This window comes from Oryzias melastigma, linkage group LG6 (assembly GCF_002922805.2).
Source record: "Oryzias melastigma strain HK-1 linkage group LG6, ASM292280v2, whole genome shotgun sequence".
NCBI lineage: Eukaryota > Metazoa > Chordata > Actinopteri > Beloniformes > Adrianichthyidae > Oryzias > Oryzias melastigma.
Genome location: NC_050517.1, coordinates 5,110,420 through 5,125,569, shown reverse-complemented (window position 1 = coordinate 5,125,569; position 15,150 = coordinate 5,110,420). Strand labels below are relative to the sequence as shown.

Below are 15,150 nucleotides of genomic sequence, written 5' to 3'. Positions count from 1 at the left end.
TGCATTTTCATTTATAGTTTTGAATGCAAAATAAATAATGAATATCTAAATTGTATCTCTTTAGGTAAAATAATTGTATCGTCATTTTGTCCTAAGTTTGTTGAATCTTTTATTTGTGAAGCTTGTATGAAGATGGTGAGAGGCAAAGAATCCCAACCCTACTTTAAAGTGTCTGTTCAGCCCATCAAAGGTAACTCAACTCAATAGAGGACAAGCTGCCAACACTTAGATCAATTTTACTGAATTAGCCGGACTGCAAATCCCCACTGTCTGTGTCCATCTGCACGGAGCCAAGGCCGAGCTTTACAGTTCCAACATTCCCTCTGATGCAACTTTACACCCTTGAGATATAAATGAAGAGTACAGTTAACAGTTTGTGTTAGATACTAAGAGATTCAGATGGGAAAAAGAAACTCCATTTTATCAGTCTTCAACAGACAACAATGAGGAAAGACGAGGGGACACACAGAGATTCTTTGTATCGACTGATCATGAAGAGACTTTCAGTACTGGGGACATAACTCAAAAACAAATGACCCGTTCAGAGCCAGATTCCAGACCGTGATAACACCAAGAGCATTTGATGGAGTAACTCTAAGGGCTCATTTGTGAGGCAAATTGTTCTCATTCAAGAAGTCTAAAGAGCCTGTAAAGATTAGAGAAGACCAGGAAGAAGGCGGTGGCTGTGTAATCGTAGCACTCCAATGAAGGAAGCAGAATGTTGTCTTTGTTTTTCTGCTGACAGCACATCGGGTTGGCTCTGTTCAAAAGGTTACATTACAGGTCTTGGTTGGTCAGAAAAATAAGTTTCCCAAGAAAGCAAATCAGTTCAAATTAAAAGAATAAACAATAAATAAGATGTTTGTTGTATCCAATTAAGCTAAAGAAGATTAACTAGGTACTCTTAGTCTTTAATAAGATAATTCTACATTATGAAACAAACATGAAAGAAAAACAGATTTTTTTGAATGTGTCAGAAATGAACAGTTATTAGAAATGAAGTGTTCCCACGTTACTGTTTTACAGATTTTTTTGGTACAATTCTACATTTTCTTTTTTTTTTACAGCACATTGTGTTCTGCATTCTGATAGCGCTGTTGATCTCCTCATCCAATCTCCTCCATGCTGCATCTCCTACATCATTTGATCAGTTTTCCAAATCCACGTAAATCTTTGTTTTCATTGTATAATATTGGACCCATTTTTATGAAGGTTTGAACTTTGAGAGTTTAAACAAGAGAGAAAAGTGTAAAAATGTTCATATCTGTGTAAAAAAAAAGTGTGTAGTGAGGAGTTTTACCGTCTTATAACATCAATAATCCTACTTGGCGGATTTCACCTATCGAGGGTTATTTTTAGAACATAAGTCCTGCGATAAAAAAGGGAACACTAATCTAAAAGACATTTGTAATGACCAATCTTTCACTAATCTCATTGTAAAATGCTTACATAAAGTGTAAAAACGCTCACAAAGGGAAAGAGGGTGTATTGGTTGAAGAAAGAATGCCACGACAGACGGGATTTAACATCACAGGTTGTTTACTGTCATTTAGTGGTCCCACAAACGATTATTTTAATAGTTGACTCAAATATAAAATCTAAAAAAGTGCATTTTTTGGTGCTGAACCCTCACAACTTTGTTCATCTTTACTACACTATGATTTTATATAATATAAAGTAAAGACTAGTTAACTATTTTGATAGTCGACTAATGGTGGCAGCCCTACTGTATATGTGTTATTTAATTAGGTTATCGGCACATAAAGTAGTAAAGCACAAAAAATACTTGAGCAGCAAAAGGATTTTATGGAGAAGTGTTGGACAGGTTTCAGCATCTACTTGTGTTGATGTTAAAAGAGCTCCATCATGACACCCATGTTAATGGGATAATTACCTATCTATATTGTTAAAATATTTACAATATATGTTGTGTACGACTTAGTATGACTTTGCTACAGTAGCTCTTCCACCACTTCTGTAAGGTGATTTTAGACTGGCACATTTCTTTGGGTGGGTGGTTTTAGCTCCTGGCATCAGGACAGTGATTCGCTTCAGCAGGTGACAGGGAACAGTGTAACAAACCAGCGTTGATCAACTCAACTGATGCTTTAATCATGAACTAATGGACACTAATTGCTAGGGATGTAACGATTCAGTCAAGCCACAATTCAATTAACAGTTTTAAAGTCACGATTTCATTTTTTTTTTCTCAATGCAATGAATTAAAGGTATTATAAGGCCTAGTATGTTTTTTTTTGTTCCATACATCAAAATGACTGTTTTCCGACTAACAGAAAATGTTTCAATACTCATGCCGGGTTTTCTGGACTATAGAGCGCACCTTTATATAAGCAGCATCAGCTCCATTAAAAAAAATAAAAATAAAAAATACATAAGCTGCACCGGGCTATAGCCACATGTTGAAAAATTTGATATTTACTGCTTCTACAGAACGATTTTTACTGTAAATGTTCTTATATGCATCATGCTGCCTCCAACATCACCATAGATTCACTGACACTAAGTTTGTGTGCAGCAGCACGGTCTCCTTCCTGGATAGCGAGCTTGATGACCTTTAACTTCAAAGTTGTATCATACCAATTTTTCGTTTGGTTTCCATGATGACGGGGCGAAGATTTGAAAATACTCGTTTGCTATTCTTTTTTGCAGTAATTTTTCATCTGTTATTTTTGATTCTAATTCCGGTTAGAGCGCCCCTAGTGATGGAAAAAAATCCACAGAATAGCTGCACCTTTGTATAAGCCGCATGGTTCAAAACCTGGGGAAAAAGTAGTGGCCTATAGCCCAGAAAATACGGTAAACAATTATATATAATACTGAAAGTTTCACAAATCCTTTCATACTCAGTTCATGTTGTGCTCTACGTGACGGAATGCTCCACGCACCCTCAGCGCAATACTTTGGTAATAGTGTTTATAATAATAATAATAAGCTTTATTTATAAAGCACTTAAATTGCCCATGCAGACCTTAAAGGGTTAGTAATGGGGTTGTGGATCATTTTCGGTGTTAACTGTATTTCGCCTTATATTTACCATTTCCAAATGTTTTGGCGTGTTTTGAGCAAGAAATATTGAAATAAAACGGCATTTTTGAGGCCAAATTTGGCAAACCTGTCTCTTCCGGGTCAAAAGCTCCGTTTTGGTCACGTGGTGCGTGTGACGTCAGAGGGGTCAATATAGCAAGATGGCTTCTCCTTTGCGTGTCGGAGCTAGCGATAGCGGCGATGTTTCAAGGTCCACAGTTCTATCTTCAGACTCAGATTGTGGAAACATTTGTTCTGAAAGTGACGCTGATTCAGAGGCGCCGGGTGTTTGTGGTTTGAGGACTGTAAAGCCCTATCAATTTGAGCCGGCAGCGCGGAAAGTAGGAGCTCACTATTTGGCAATGACACTGACAGTGACGCTGAGAATGCCGATGAAACCGAAAGCTGTCAGTTTATCAGAGCCATGCTCGAAGCTGGAAGACGTGGAGCATCTCGTGAAGCTTTATTTACAGATCGGAACCTTTTGGCGACTCGAAATCAAATCATCAATGACGCTGACTATCCGGGTCGGTAATGCAGAGTTTCATATGCAAAATAAAGAGCTTAGAGACATGTTTGCAGGACCGTCCGCCACTTGATTATTATTTATTCATTTATCCACTTATTTAATCACTTTATTCTCATACCCGGAAGCTCTTTCACCACCTTACTGCATGTCTCTGATATGCGCAGAAAAAAAATGAGAATGTAAACAGTCCTCCGCCCCGTTCTCCACATGAATCGTCCCGTTTCAACACACAACAACAACAGGGGATGCAGAGATCCCGCAAGCCACCATCAATGATTAATAAACTGCAAATCAAACAAAGAAACTTCCACACATGTGCAATGTTTTAAACATTCAGTTTACCTGTTGAAATCAGAAGCTTTTTACAGTTTAGTCGGTCTGATTCTGCTCAGTGTTCATTCACAATAGGCTCATTTCGATTGTAAATCTCGTAAATTTACGACTTTAAAAATCATAATTTTATTTATTTATTTTTTTTTGGTGGCCCTAATACTCCGTCGGACCATAACACCGATGTTTATAGAATTCAACTTTGCCGCAGCACACACACATACATGTATCTGCAGACACCCTGGGTCCGCCTGCATTCTGCTGCTGGCGCTGTCTCACTCACATGACGTCAACGCGTCACGTGACCCGAATCGAGCCGTTTCTGAAGCAGGGCGAAATGCGAGTGTGATTTCTCGTTTAATTTGTCAAATTTTACAAAAACCTGCGTTTGTCAACGGTAATTATTTGTTATTTTTGATACATTAGAACATATGTAATATATCTGGATACTTATTTTAGCTTTGTCCCAGGGCATTACTAACACTTTAAGTGCTGTGGTAAGAGAGGATAAAAACATAAAGAGAATCAAATAGAATTAGATTAAAAGTGCACAGTAAAATGCTAATAAAATTACATTCTTAAAAACAAAAACACATCACAAAAATTACATTAAAGAGAGTAAATGGAATGCAAAGGGATAAAATAAAGAGATCTTCACTGAGCATTAAAAGCCAAGTTAAAAAAGTGCTTTTTAAGAGAAGACTTAAAAACAGACAATATGAGGACTCTCTATGAAATGGAAGACCGTTCCAGAGTTTTGGAGCTGCTGCAGCAAAAGCACGGTCCCCTCTCAGTTTGAATTTTGTTTTTGGAACTGTATATATAGACACATACACACACTACGGCTGTCAAAAAAATTAACTTATTATTTGTTAATGCAAATTAATTAAAACTTTGCGATGCAACCATCCTTCGCTTCACGTCGGACGATCGGCTTTCCGCGGCGTGTGTTCATTTCTGATAATGCACACTTCATCAGGCTTTATCCCGCTTATACCATGGTCACTTACAAAAGACATAAATATTAAACTGATTTTTTAGTATTTTATTCCTGTTAATTTTCCATTTAGATCGCTTTTTCACAAAAAGTGGACAATTTAATAAGTAGCGCGGCCCGTTGTCACAAGACAACACGTCCGCAACAGACCTCGAATGTCAGCACCTTTGTTTTTTTACTACATACCATATTACTACAGATATTTTTGGGAGTTCTGCTTATCTTACTCCTAATGAGTTTTTTGCACACAAATTACACTTCTGGGATGTCACTTTATAAATGTTAACATTTCAGACAATAAAAATGAATGAAAATGTTCTCTCTGTGTCCCATTTTTGTTCAAAAGCTGCATATGGTCGTAAAAATTGACCTAGTAAAACACAGATTAATCGCAACCCAAAAGTGTGATTAATCTGATTCATTTTTTTCCTTCGATTGACAGCACTAATATTTATATATAAATCATTTTATAACAGGTACCACAAGAGCAAAATGAGAAAAAAATGAATACAAAAAAAAAAAAAAACAGGAAATGTCACAAACCCAATTACAAGTAACTTTAAAGACTATAGAAGTATAACTGTGCTTTGAAAACTGAAGAAACACTTACAGCCTCGGTGTGGATGGGATGTACAGCAAACATCAAAGCCGCCACCAAACCGGATGTCTTATCCAGGAATAGCCGGCAAACGCGCAGGAAGAGCACGCATACGACGGCGTGTAAGACGACATTGAGCAGGTGGTAGGAAGCTGCACTGAGCTCACTGAAGAGGTAGTTCAGTCGGAATGTGAGTACTGTCAGGGGTCTGTAGGATTTATGGCTTCGCTCCTGCAATGGAACACATGTTGCACTGTCAGATGCAAGGTTTACTTTTAAAACTTAAACATAGACATACGAATACTGGAAAGAAGTTCTTATTTGTGGATTCATATAACAATGCATTAAATACAAAACAACCAACCCTTGACTGCTATTAGTATATTGACAATCAATCATGATAGTTTGTATTTGCAAAACATTGAATGTAGAGCCATGGCTCATTACCTCAGTCATAGGAGTTCCCCAAAAGTCATTGAGGAAAAGGTTGCGAAGAGGGGTTGTGGGCCGAAGGTCCTTGTTGTCCAGGATTGCAGACACATCATCAAACACAAACCCACATGACAGACTGTTCCAGTAGCATCCCGCCACCAGCCCAGTCAAAAGAACAATCTCCTTCCACGACACGAAAGCCATTTTTGACAAAAGCCCTCATTGATCTCTGTAAAGGAGAGCACATGGGATTGATTGACAGGGAGTTCATAAACTTTTAGAGAAACAGTATTCAAATGGATGTCCAAGCAACATCACAGTAAGGTTTACTTAAGGTACCACAGTGCAGCTCCTGCTGTCAGTTTGACATACAGCTTAAACAAAATCCTAAAACTAAATCATCGCAAGATAATAAACAGCAAGGGTAACTAGAAAAACCCACAGGTTTTCGTTCATTCAATAAACCAACCAAGAAACACCTGGAAAACCAGGAAGTAGCAGTAGTCCTGGTTACAGCAGGAATGTTGGACGCTTTGCATGTGGAGAAAGCGACAACTACTGAAAAAAATAAAACCCATAATAACAAACATAAAAGATAACTTGATCTAACTTGACATGAACTAAGAGTAAAGCTACTTTCACACACAGCTACGGATACCTAGCTTGACTCAAGGCTGCGTTCGTAATGACCCGCGTGCGTTTCAATATTACTCCAAACCTCTCAGATTTATGTCACCTAGCTTACACCCCAGCGGACCACAACATCAGCAGAACCCACACAGCACACTAAGATATAACAAAACAGAAGTACAGGTTTGCTCGAAATGTAGCTCGTGAGTACCTTGTAGCTTAGCGGAAACACAACTAACACTTCCGGTGCAAAGGTGAACGCGCACGTTCAAAATTAGCCGAAGGCGGCTAGTGGAAATTTCGGATATTTAACAAGTTTAAGTCATTGTGTTTTTGTTTTTAGGTTAGAGCTCAAATTATATGTTTGACTGGTATGAGCTTAGTGATAATGTTATATTTTCCGTTAGCACGCGATGCGGTAATTTCATTTCCTTTTATTTGTATACTCTAATGGTAACTATCAGTTTTTTTCCAGACTAGCAGCTGTTGTTATTAGCGGTAACCTAGCAGCCAAGCTTCAGGAAGATTGTGCAGCTTTATGAAATCTGTGTGACCCATCATTCACCTGATGTTTTCAGCAGATTTTCTTTTTTCTTTACATTATTTTTCACCGTTTTTTGTAGTTTTCTCGCTGAGTACTAGCTACATAGGTTAAAAAATGCCAACCGTTCTGGACTGGAATAAGGTTTCAGGAATTGACCCAGGAATCCTCCTGGAATGTGAGAAAGACGAAGTGGATGAAGTCGTCCGCATGTTTGTTTCGGTAAATGTTCACACACTGCACATAGAAAGCCCAGACACCAGCTGTCTTCTTCTGAAGAGGAAAATTGCAGCTCATAGAAGTAAACAACCTGTTAGGTTTAAAGTCATTCAAAAATTACTGTAAAATGTAGTTTAAGAAAAAAAAATCATATGTATGGGGGGTCCCATTTACTTAAATCAATCAATCAATCAATCAATCAATCAATCAATCAATATAGCGTATTAATCCCTTGGGGGGAAATTCATCATTGCACTGTGACTATTAATTCTCCATTATGTTGATTTCCTCGATGGTTATACCAGTTATTTATAAATTGTGATACCAAATAAGTATTTAAATTCATGAAAGCTCATTAACAACAACATCGTTAGAAACAATTTAGAATTTATCCTTTAAATTTAAACCAGCTACGCTGTCAATACTACATTCACTACATTTTTAGATTTTTGCAGCTTTTTTTGCAGTTTTACTATTTCTTTCATATTTTTACCCACCTTGCTTAACATAAAAAATATTAGTATATAAACACACACTTCCTTTTGAATAATTTATAACGCTAAAATATTTATAGTAAAATGTTATCAACATATGTGATCTTTGGAGGAAGTCATAAATTGTTTAGCAAAGGTGCTGTCGGGCATTATGGGGAGCTGTAGTAATTTAGGTTTGCAGTTCCTTATTTTTATTTTTTCATTTTTGAATGGCTTTTTTAATTTTTTGTCTAAGCTGCTTTGATGCCAGCCACTACTGGGTGTTTTCAAAGGCCAATTAGAAAATGTTCTGTCTTCTGTAGCTTAATTTTCTTGTTTGTATGTGTTTGAACTAAAGTCATTTTTTATTTGGAATTTAATTTAACAAAGTTAGAAGAAATTATGAATTCTTACTTTAAAAATTAAGCAAAAGATTTTGTTTTTGTTTTTCCTGAAAACACAAAAGTAAATTACTTTAAAATATCATTCCAAGTAATATTTTATTTTTATTTTTAGAGTGTTCCCATTGTTTTTTTTTTTATGATGCTTTTGCAGGATTTTTTTTGTAGCCAAAATCAAAAAAACATGTGTCGTTTTTTAAAAGACATATCTTCTACAGGGCAGCAGGAGTTCAACCGAAATTCTCATGTAGGTTGTGGGCGGGGCTGCTGGTGCAGAATTTAACTTTGCTAATTTCCTAGCATTCCTTTTTCACCCTCCCTCCTGCTAGCTTATTGTACCTCACAAGCCCTAGCTAAAAAGAAAAAAAAGAACGGGGAACAATGACAGAACTATCCAGCCGTACAGTTTTGATCCAGATTCCACCTCAACAAGGAAATCAAAGACATTCATGGATCTACTTGTCTGCAAGGGGATGTATCAGAATTTAGCTTGTGGTTAACTTATTATGGTTTGTACGTAAAAACAAGTTTTTTAAAAATGCATTTTTTTGTCTGCTTCTGAATAACCACAACTTGCATTAAATAAATACTCAGAAACATAGTTTTAATCCTGTTTTTTTTTTTTTATATGAGTCCTCCTTCATAAGAAAAATTCTCCAGTTAACCCTTGTTCTCTCTTATGGGTCCAGATGACCCCACCCTACATTGATGTGTGATCCCTCCCATGACAAAGGTGGACAGGATTTCATGTCTGCTACAGACACCAGTGAAGATAAAAAATCCTTGGGAAAAAAAAAAAGTATGCTGTCTTGTGGGGTCCAGATGACCCCACTTTTAATGTAAACATGCCCAGAGGAGCACAGGGGTTAGATTCACAAAAACACAATTAGCATTGGAGTGGGATTTTAAAGGATTTTTTTTAATTGCTAGTTTTTTAATTAAATATTTATTCAATTTATTTATTCCATATGTTGAAACCCTGCAGATATTTATTTGATTTGCTGAATGTTACAACCTTTTCCCAAAGAAGATGCTACAGAGCAAACAGAGATCTCATTTCATTGATGATATGTACTCAGAGGATATCTTTATGTCTCTTCTTAAACTGCCTGTTTGTTTCTGCTGAACTGTAGAAGGTCGCCAGCACAGAAGAGTGTGTTGGGTCTTTGTTCAAACGGTTTTCTGCAGGACTGATCATGGATAAGTTGTTGAAAACAGTAGTTGAAGAAAACCTCAACCATTCTGGAGTTCCTCATTGTGAGGGGTGGTAGGCTGACTGTGGTGGACTTATTTGTGAACCCCAGCTCGGTCACCAAATGCTGGAGTTCAATGCGATGGACGAGAGGGTTCTGACCCTTCACTTTTGATTAGGGATACATCTCTGACTGGTTTTGGTCTATGGTCAAACAGTAGTCAAGAGGACCTGGCATTCTTGGTGTCTTTTGGGCAGGTACTGGAATGTGGTAAAGAGATCACTACCTAGTGGTGAGTTGGATTTGCTGGTGGGGAAGAAGCCTGGAAGGACTTGACAGATGTAAATGCACTGTGAGGGTCTGTCAGGAACTTCTGGCTGAGCCCTCTGTCAGGAAGGTCTTGAACTCCTACATCCGGATGAGCTTCAAACAGGTACCAAAGGGGCAGGGGACATTGAGCTCATGTGGACCATGTCCTCCACCTCTATTGTCTCTGCTGCTGTTTGGAGCTGTAGTTGCGAGGTCTTATGTGCCGGTTGTGGTAGAAATCCTCAGAATTTGGTTGGTGGACACCGAAAGCAAGGGATGGGAACAAGATTTCCTCTCTGCTCCTTGCAGATGATCTTTTCTTGTTGGCTTCATTGAGCCAGGACTTCCAGCATGCATTTGGGTGGTTTGCAGCTGAGTGTGAAGGATGTCAAGGAATGCTTTCAGTTCCACCGCAGACCAGGCCTTGGCAATCAATGGATGGCTATAGTGGCTTCACCCAAACCATTCTATTCCACAGGTCGGTACTATTTAATGGGTACATTTTACACTGTAAACGCTCAAATTACCAGACCACACACTGGAAACAAGGCTTTAGGGTCTTTCCCCAAGTGAAAGAAGATTGAAGTGTGAGATCAACATCACATTAGAGCAGCGTCTGAAGCCGGCCTCTATGTCCGAAACTGGCCTCTACGCTGCAGAGACGTCAATTGTTCAGAATTAAAAAGAAGAAAAAAACTAGGGATGTCCCGATCCGATCACGTGATCGGAAATCGGGGCCGATCACATAGTTGGGGACTCGATCGGAATTGGACTCCTTTGTCTGATCAGGATCGGACATTTCATTTATTTTCATTATGATCAGAGCTTTTTATTTAATCTTATCTTTATGGATAAACACTCCACTACAAGTCTGCATGTCACGAAAAGATCACAAAATGTCATTACCAGAAAACGCAGCAGAAAACGGCAGCAGCTGAAGCATAAGGCTAACAAAACAAAAGCTAACAAAGCTAGCTAGAAAGCTAACTTCCGGGACCAATAACTTTTTTGAAAACGCTTTAAACTGACAGCAAGTGTCTCTATTGGTTTGTCATAACACAAACAACAACCTATAAAGGCATTTTAACAGAAAGAGACAGAGTTTTTTTTTTCTTTTTAATGTGAAGCTCTTCAAGCTGCAGACAGATGGCTACACAGTAGCTGCTACATGCTAGCGCCGTGATATAACTCCTTAGGACCCCAGCTGTCCTTTAATATGCCTGTTTGATTTATCTGTCAGAGAAATAACAGTTAAAAAAATTAACCACTGTGGTAATAAAACCGAAAATGTGATGTCTTAAGAACTTAAAAAATAAGCACATAATCTTAAAAATAACTTAATAAATAAAACTAATAAATTAAAACTAATAATAATATCAGCTATTCATGAACACTCATCAAATTTAATGCTAAAACAAAATCATAATTTATTTTTAAGAATTTTAAATGAGAACAGGAATCGCATTTGGTCAAAAATGTTCAATAGCTCTAAATTTGTTAAAGCTAAAGTCACTAAACTTTATCACATGACTAATTATCATTTATATAACAAGAAAATTGTATTTTCTTTCCTAGTTTATACTTGCTCTATTTTTACTTGTTTATTAAAGCTACTTCACAGAAGTGTTTTATTTAAGTTTTTAATGATAAAAGAAGGTTATTGAAATATAAATGAGGGACAACACTAATCTGTTTGTTTAATTTATTCATGTTTTAAATGTCTTATAAAAGTATCGGATGGGGACTCGGTATCGGCAGATACACAAAATCAAATGACTCAGAATCGGATCGGGCCCAAAAAAACCTGATCGGGACATCCCTAAAAAAAACTTTTTATGTAGAGCTATTCTTCGATATTCTTTAATAAATGTTTTACAATGCATGATCAGAAATGTTTTTGATAAGTATGGATCAATAAGTCATTCATCGGCCGTGGGGATCGGGTGAGACGCAGACGGAAACTGTGTGTGTGTGTCCATATTTGTGGATTCGGTGTGTCTCTGGTCACCAACCCCAGCTAATAAGTGGAGTTACTGTATGTAGAGAATTCAATATTCTTTGCAAGAAGATTGCAGGGGCGAAGAAGAATACAGCCGAAAAGAGAACAAAACTTTCAGTTTGGGTCTTGATTAGGGAAAAGCACTGGCCAGATGCTTCCTGTTCTCGTAAAACCTTTCCACCAATCAATGGGTTACATTGTGTGACAACGGAAGCTCCGCCCACACGGGTCCATTCCATTTTTCTATGGATCTACGACCAATGGGAGACCAGAAATGGTACCAGTGGGTCCAACTTAACGGGTCTATTTTGTAATGGAAACTCATAAAAGTCCAGTCTAGACCGGTCCAGTCCAGTCTGGACCGCTCAGTGGAAACAAAGCAAATTAGGTCTAGACTGAGTGACACCCCACCCCCATTCCAAATAGGAGGCTTAAAGGAAGAGCAGGCCATCTCCTAGAAACCAAAATCCCATATACTTCTATAGTGAAATAAACAGCTCAGTCATTCTATTGGTCGAAATATCCATTCTTGCTCTACTACTTGTTTTTAACGTTTTCTTGCTAATTCAATTTTTTTTATGATATTTTTTCTGTAGTGCAAATTATAAACTGAGCAATCAAATGCCTCAATTAAAAACATGTAGTGCCCGCTGGCTCTCACCTTGAACATTCAAAATGTTTGATTGATAAATTCTCCTTAACCTGCTTTTAGTGGAAGGAGTGTGGATTTCTAACAAGCTCACGCTGACCGGTAATTGGTGACAGTTGTTGCCATAGAAACGTTGACTGGGACCAATTACTGCTTATTGGCATTGTTTGACTCCGACATGGGGATGTGCTTATTACAAAAAGATGGTGACTGATGGTGAAAATTAAGCCATTTTCTATGGGTGACGTCACACTCACTTGGTCCAGTTCTTGTATACAGTCAATGGGCAGAGACCCCAGAGGAAGACCCAGGACACGCTAGACTAAGTCTCTCGACTGGCCTGGGAGCGCCTTGGAATCCCCCCTGAGGAGCTGGAAAAGTGGCCCAGGAGAGGGAGGTCTGGGTATCTTTTTTGCCCCTGTGACCTGGATGAGTGGAAGAAAGATGGACGGTTGAAGACAACCTTTAGCTGTATGGCTAAGTTAACAGAATGTACCTACTCAGCAGCTTTGATGGTGCCTGCTCTCGGTAGAGATCTCATATAGCATCCCACTGCTGCTGATTCAGCTTAAAAATATAAGCACTGTCTTCAAACTGTAATGAGTCTGAGCAAAAATGTGTGTATGTAGCAATAATCCTATACGCTGTAAATAAATAGACACTCTTTTGGTTTGACCTCTTGCTGTTTCAGTTTGGACTTCTGCGTTCCAACGAGAGACTGTTAATAGGATGTAAAATGATTCCGCTGTTGACAGTTCCTCCGTTTTGAACCATTTTTTCTTCTTCTCACAGACAGAAGAATGGGAGGTGAAGGATAAAGCTCCAGAGGACATCATTCACATCCTCAGGGTGTGTCAGGCCCTCTTGAAGGTGTCAGGTTTTATTATTTCTACGCTCTGATCTCTCCATTGAGCATCTGTTAACTGCCCCACCAGTATGTCTTCTATGAAGAGAGAAGACTCCATGTTCAATCCACAGTCCTGATGCAGATGTTTGTTTGGACACTTGCTGACTCCATTATTGATATGTGCTTGTCATTTTTAAGTTAACTGTTTTTTCCCCTTCAGATGAAAGATCGGGAGGTGATTCTTGCTGATAATTTCATAAATGAGATTGGCTTGCAACAGGCCAAAGCTGGTCAGTACAGAGTTCACCTACTTTTTTTCTTTTTAACTTAAAAAACACAAGCTACAAAACTTTTAAATCCTTTTGTCCTTTAGAGAAGGAATTCCTCGCAAAGGTATCCAGGCTGGAACAAGATCTAAAGGTAAGTAAAGCTTTTGAGCTCTTGTTTGATCCACCAGTTCCTCTGCGCTTCATGTGTGCATTGCTGCAGAGTGCTCTGTGTTCTTCCAAGAACTACTAAAATGTTCTTTTTGTAATTGCAAGCATGACTACAGCCACTGTTGCAAATTTAATAAGGCAAAATAAAAGAAATAAAAACACGTCATTCATGCATGTGACGTGAAATCACTTTTCATGGCTATTTACTTCTGGCTGCAGAGCCAATTCTTTGAGCCAATCACAGAGTGCAATCCTGGCCTCAACAGGATTGGCTGTAGTGACCACAGAGACACAGCACCTAAGAAGATTACATTTAATTCCGTGCACACACAGCGCATTTATTTCTTGTTTCATCTTGATTGGTGTTATAATTTTTAAATGTATATGGCATGCACAGTCATCCTCCAAATATAAAAGTTATAATAGTGAATCTCTGTTTAAGAGAACAAGAATGTTGGCAAGCTTGTATGTTAGCCCTGTAAACAGATGGAGGTGATGAAAGACTAAAAGATTTCCCAGTGGGAGTTGTTTGGGATTGTGTTTGTCTTGTTTCCGGTCCACATGGCAAAGCAGCTCGGCACTGGGCCAGATGCTCGCTTTCTTAGAGAGGAGATTCGGCAGCTCGAGGCCCAGCTGGAGGAGCGAGAGAAGGACTTGACCCAGTTAAGGAAAGACATGGGAAAGGAAAAGAAAACCAATGAAGAGGTAAGAGCATGCCACCCATTGTGCAATTGCTCCGTATAGAAGTCAGGCTGAAGTGTTGAGCTTTTAATGACCCTCTGTAATGTTTAGAATTTGACTTAATTCTGGTGAACCTGTTAAATTCATTCTTCAATCATGAAAAGCTGGCAGTGACCGTTTTTCAATTAAATGATACAAGTTTTGCAGTGAGGTGTTTATAAATGTCTTTGTAGCATTTCTTCAGGGAAAAAAAAAATAGTCGATAAGACCATTTAGAGCAGGGGTGTCAAACTCAATCGAACAAAATCCAAAACACACCTTAGGTCGCGGGTTGAACTGGATAAACATTTATTAAACACTCTAAAACTAAAATGTTAAAACTCTAAAACCGTAAAATTTTAACATAATTATGAACTGGATATATGGCATTGCCTGCTATAATGCTAGTGTGAATGCTATAAGCTGAATTTGGCCACTGAAGATATTAGTGCTGATAGCTGAGGATGCTGAAATTGTTGGCTAAAAACGCTGAAGCTCATAGCTGAAAATGCAGAAGCTAATAGCTGAAAACGCTGAAGTTGATAGCCAACTAAAATATTAGCTAAATGCCAAATTAGCCTTAAAAAAAAACTTAGGTTAGCCAAAACAGCTAGCATGTAGCTGAAAAAAATAGCTAAACTTTAAAGTAGCCCCAAAACCTGAAAAAGTCTAAATTGACCAAAATAGCTTGCATGTAGCTGAATTATTAGCCCAACTCCCAACCAGCCTTAATAACATTAAAAAAAAAGCCTAAATTAGCCAAAACAGCTAACACGTTGCTGAATTATTAGCTTAACTCCA

The 15,150-nt window shown here is 38.2% G+C and overlaps 2 protein-coding genes across 19 annotated transcripts in view; one reads left to right on the top strand and one right to left on the bottom strand.

Moving 5' to 3' along the window:
• tmtc3 (transmembrane O-mannosyltransferase targeting cadherins 3) overlaps window positions 1-6,871 on the bottom strand; it is a 41,148-nt gene extending 34,277 nt beyond the window's left edge. For 2 of the 6 annotated variants that reach the window (XM_024261893.1, XM_036212205.1), the window contains exons 1-3: window positions 6,773-6,871; window positions 5,947-6,160; window positions 5,512-5,730 (exon numbers count right to left, since the gene is read on the bottom strand). In XM_024261893.1, the coding sequence (XP_024117661.1) occupies window positions 5,512-5,730; window positions 5,947-6,135 (408 nt within the window). In that variant the 5' untranslated portion in view covers window positions 6,136-6,160; window positions 6,773-6,871. The other 4 variants (XM_024261899.2, XM_024261894.2, XM_024261898.2 and 1 more) reach the window with 4 other exon arrangements.
• The window catches only part of cep290 (centrosomal protein 290), an 81,936-nt gene continuing 73,463 nt past the window's right edge, over window positions 6,678-15,150 (top strand). For 8 of the 13 annotated variants that reach the window (XR_004947995.1, XR_004947996.1, XM_036212200.1 and 5 more), the window contains exons 1-5: window positions 7,191-7,324; window positions 13,138-13,215; window positions 13,413-13,482; window positions 13,566-13,612; window positions 14,200-14,334. Coding sequence is in view for 11 of the 13 variants with exons in the window: in XM_036212200.1 (XP_036068093.1) it covers window positions 7,220-7,324; window positions 13,138-13,215; window positions 13,413-13,482; window positions 13,566-13,612; window positions 14,200-14,334 (435 nt within the window). In the remaining 2 variants the exon portion in view is untranslated. Of the gene's footprint in view, window positions 6,765-6,839; window positions 6,980-7,184; window positions 7,325-13,137; window positions 13,216-13,412; window positions 13,483-13,565; window positions 13,613-14,199; window positions 14,335-15,150 lie in introns of those variants that run through there. The other 5 variants (XM_036212195.1, XM_036212194.1, XM_036212198.1 and 2 more) reach the window with 5 other exon arrangements.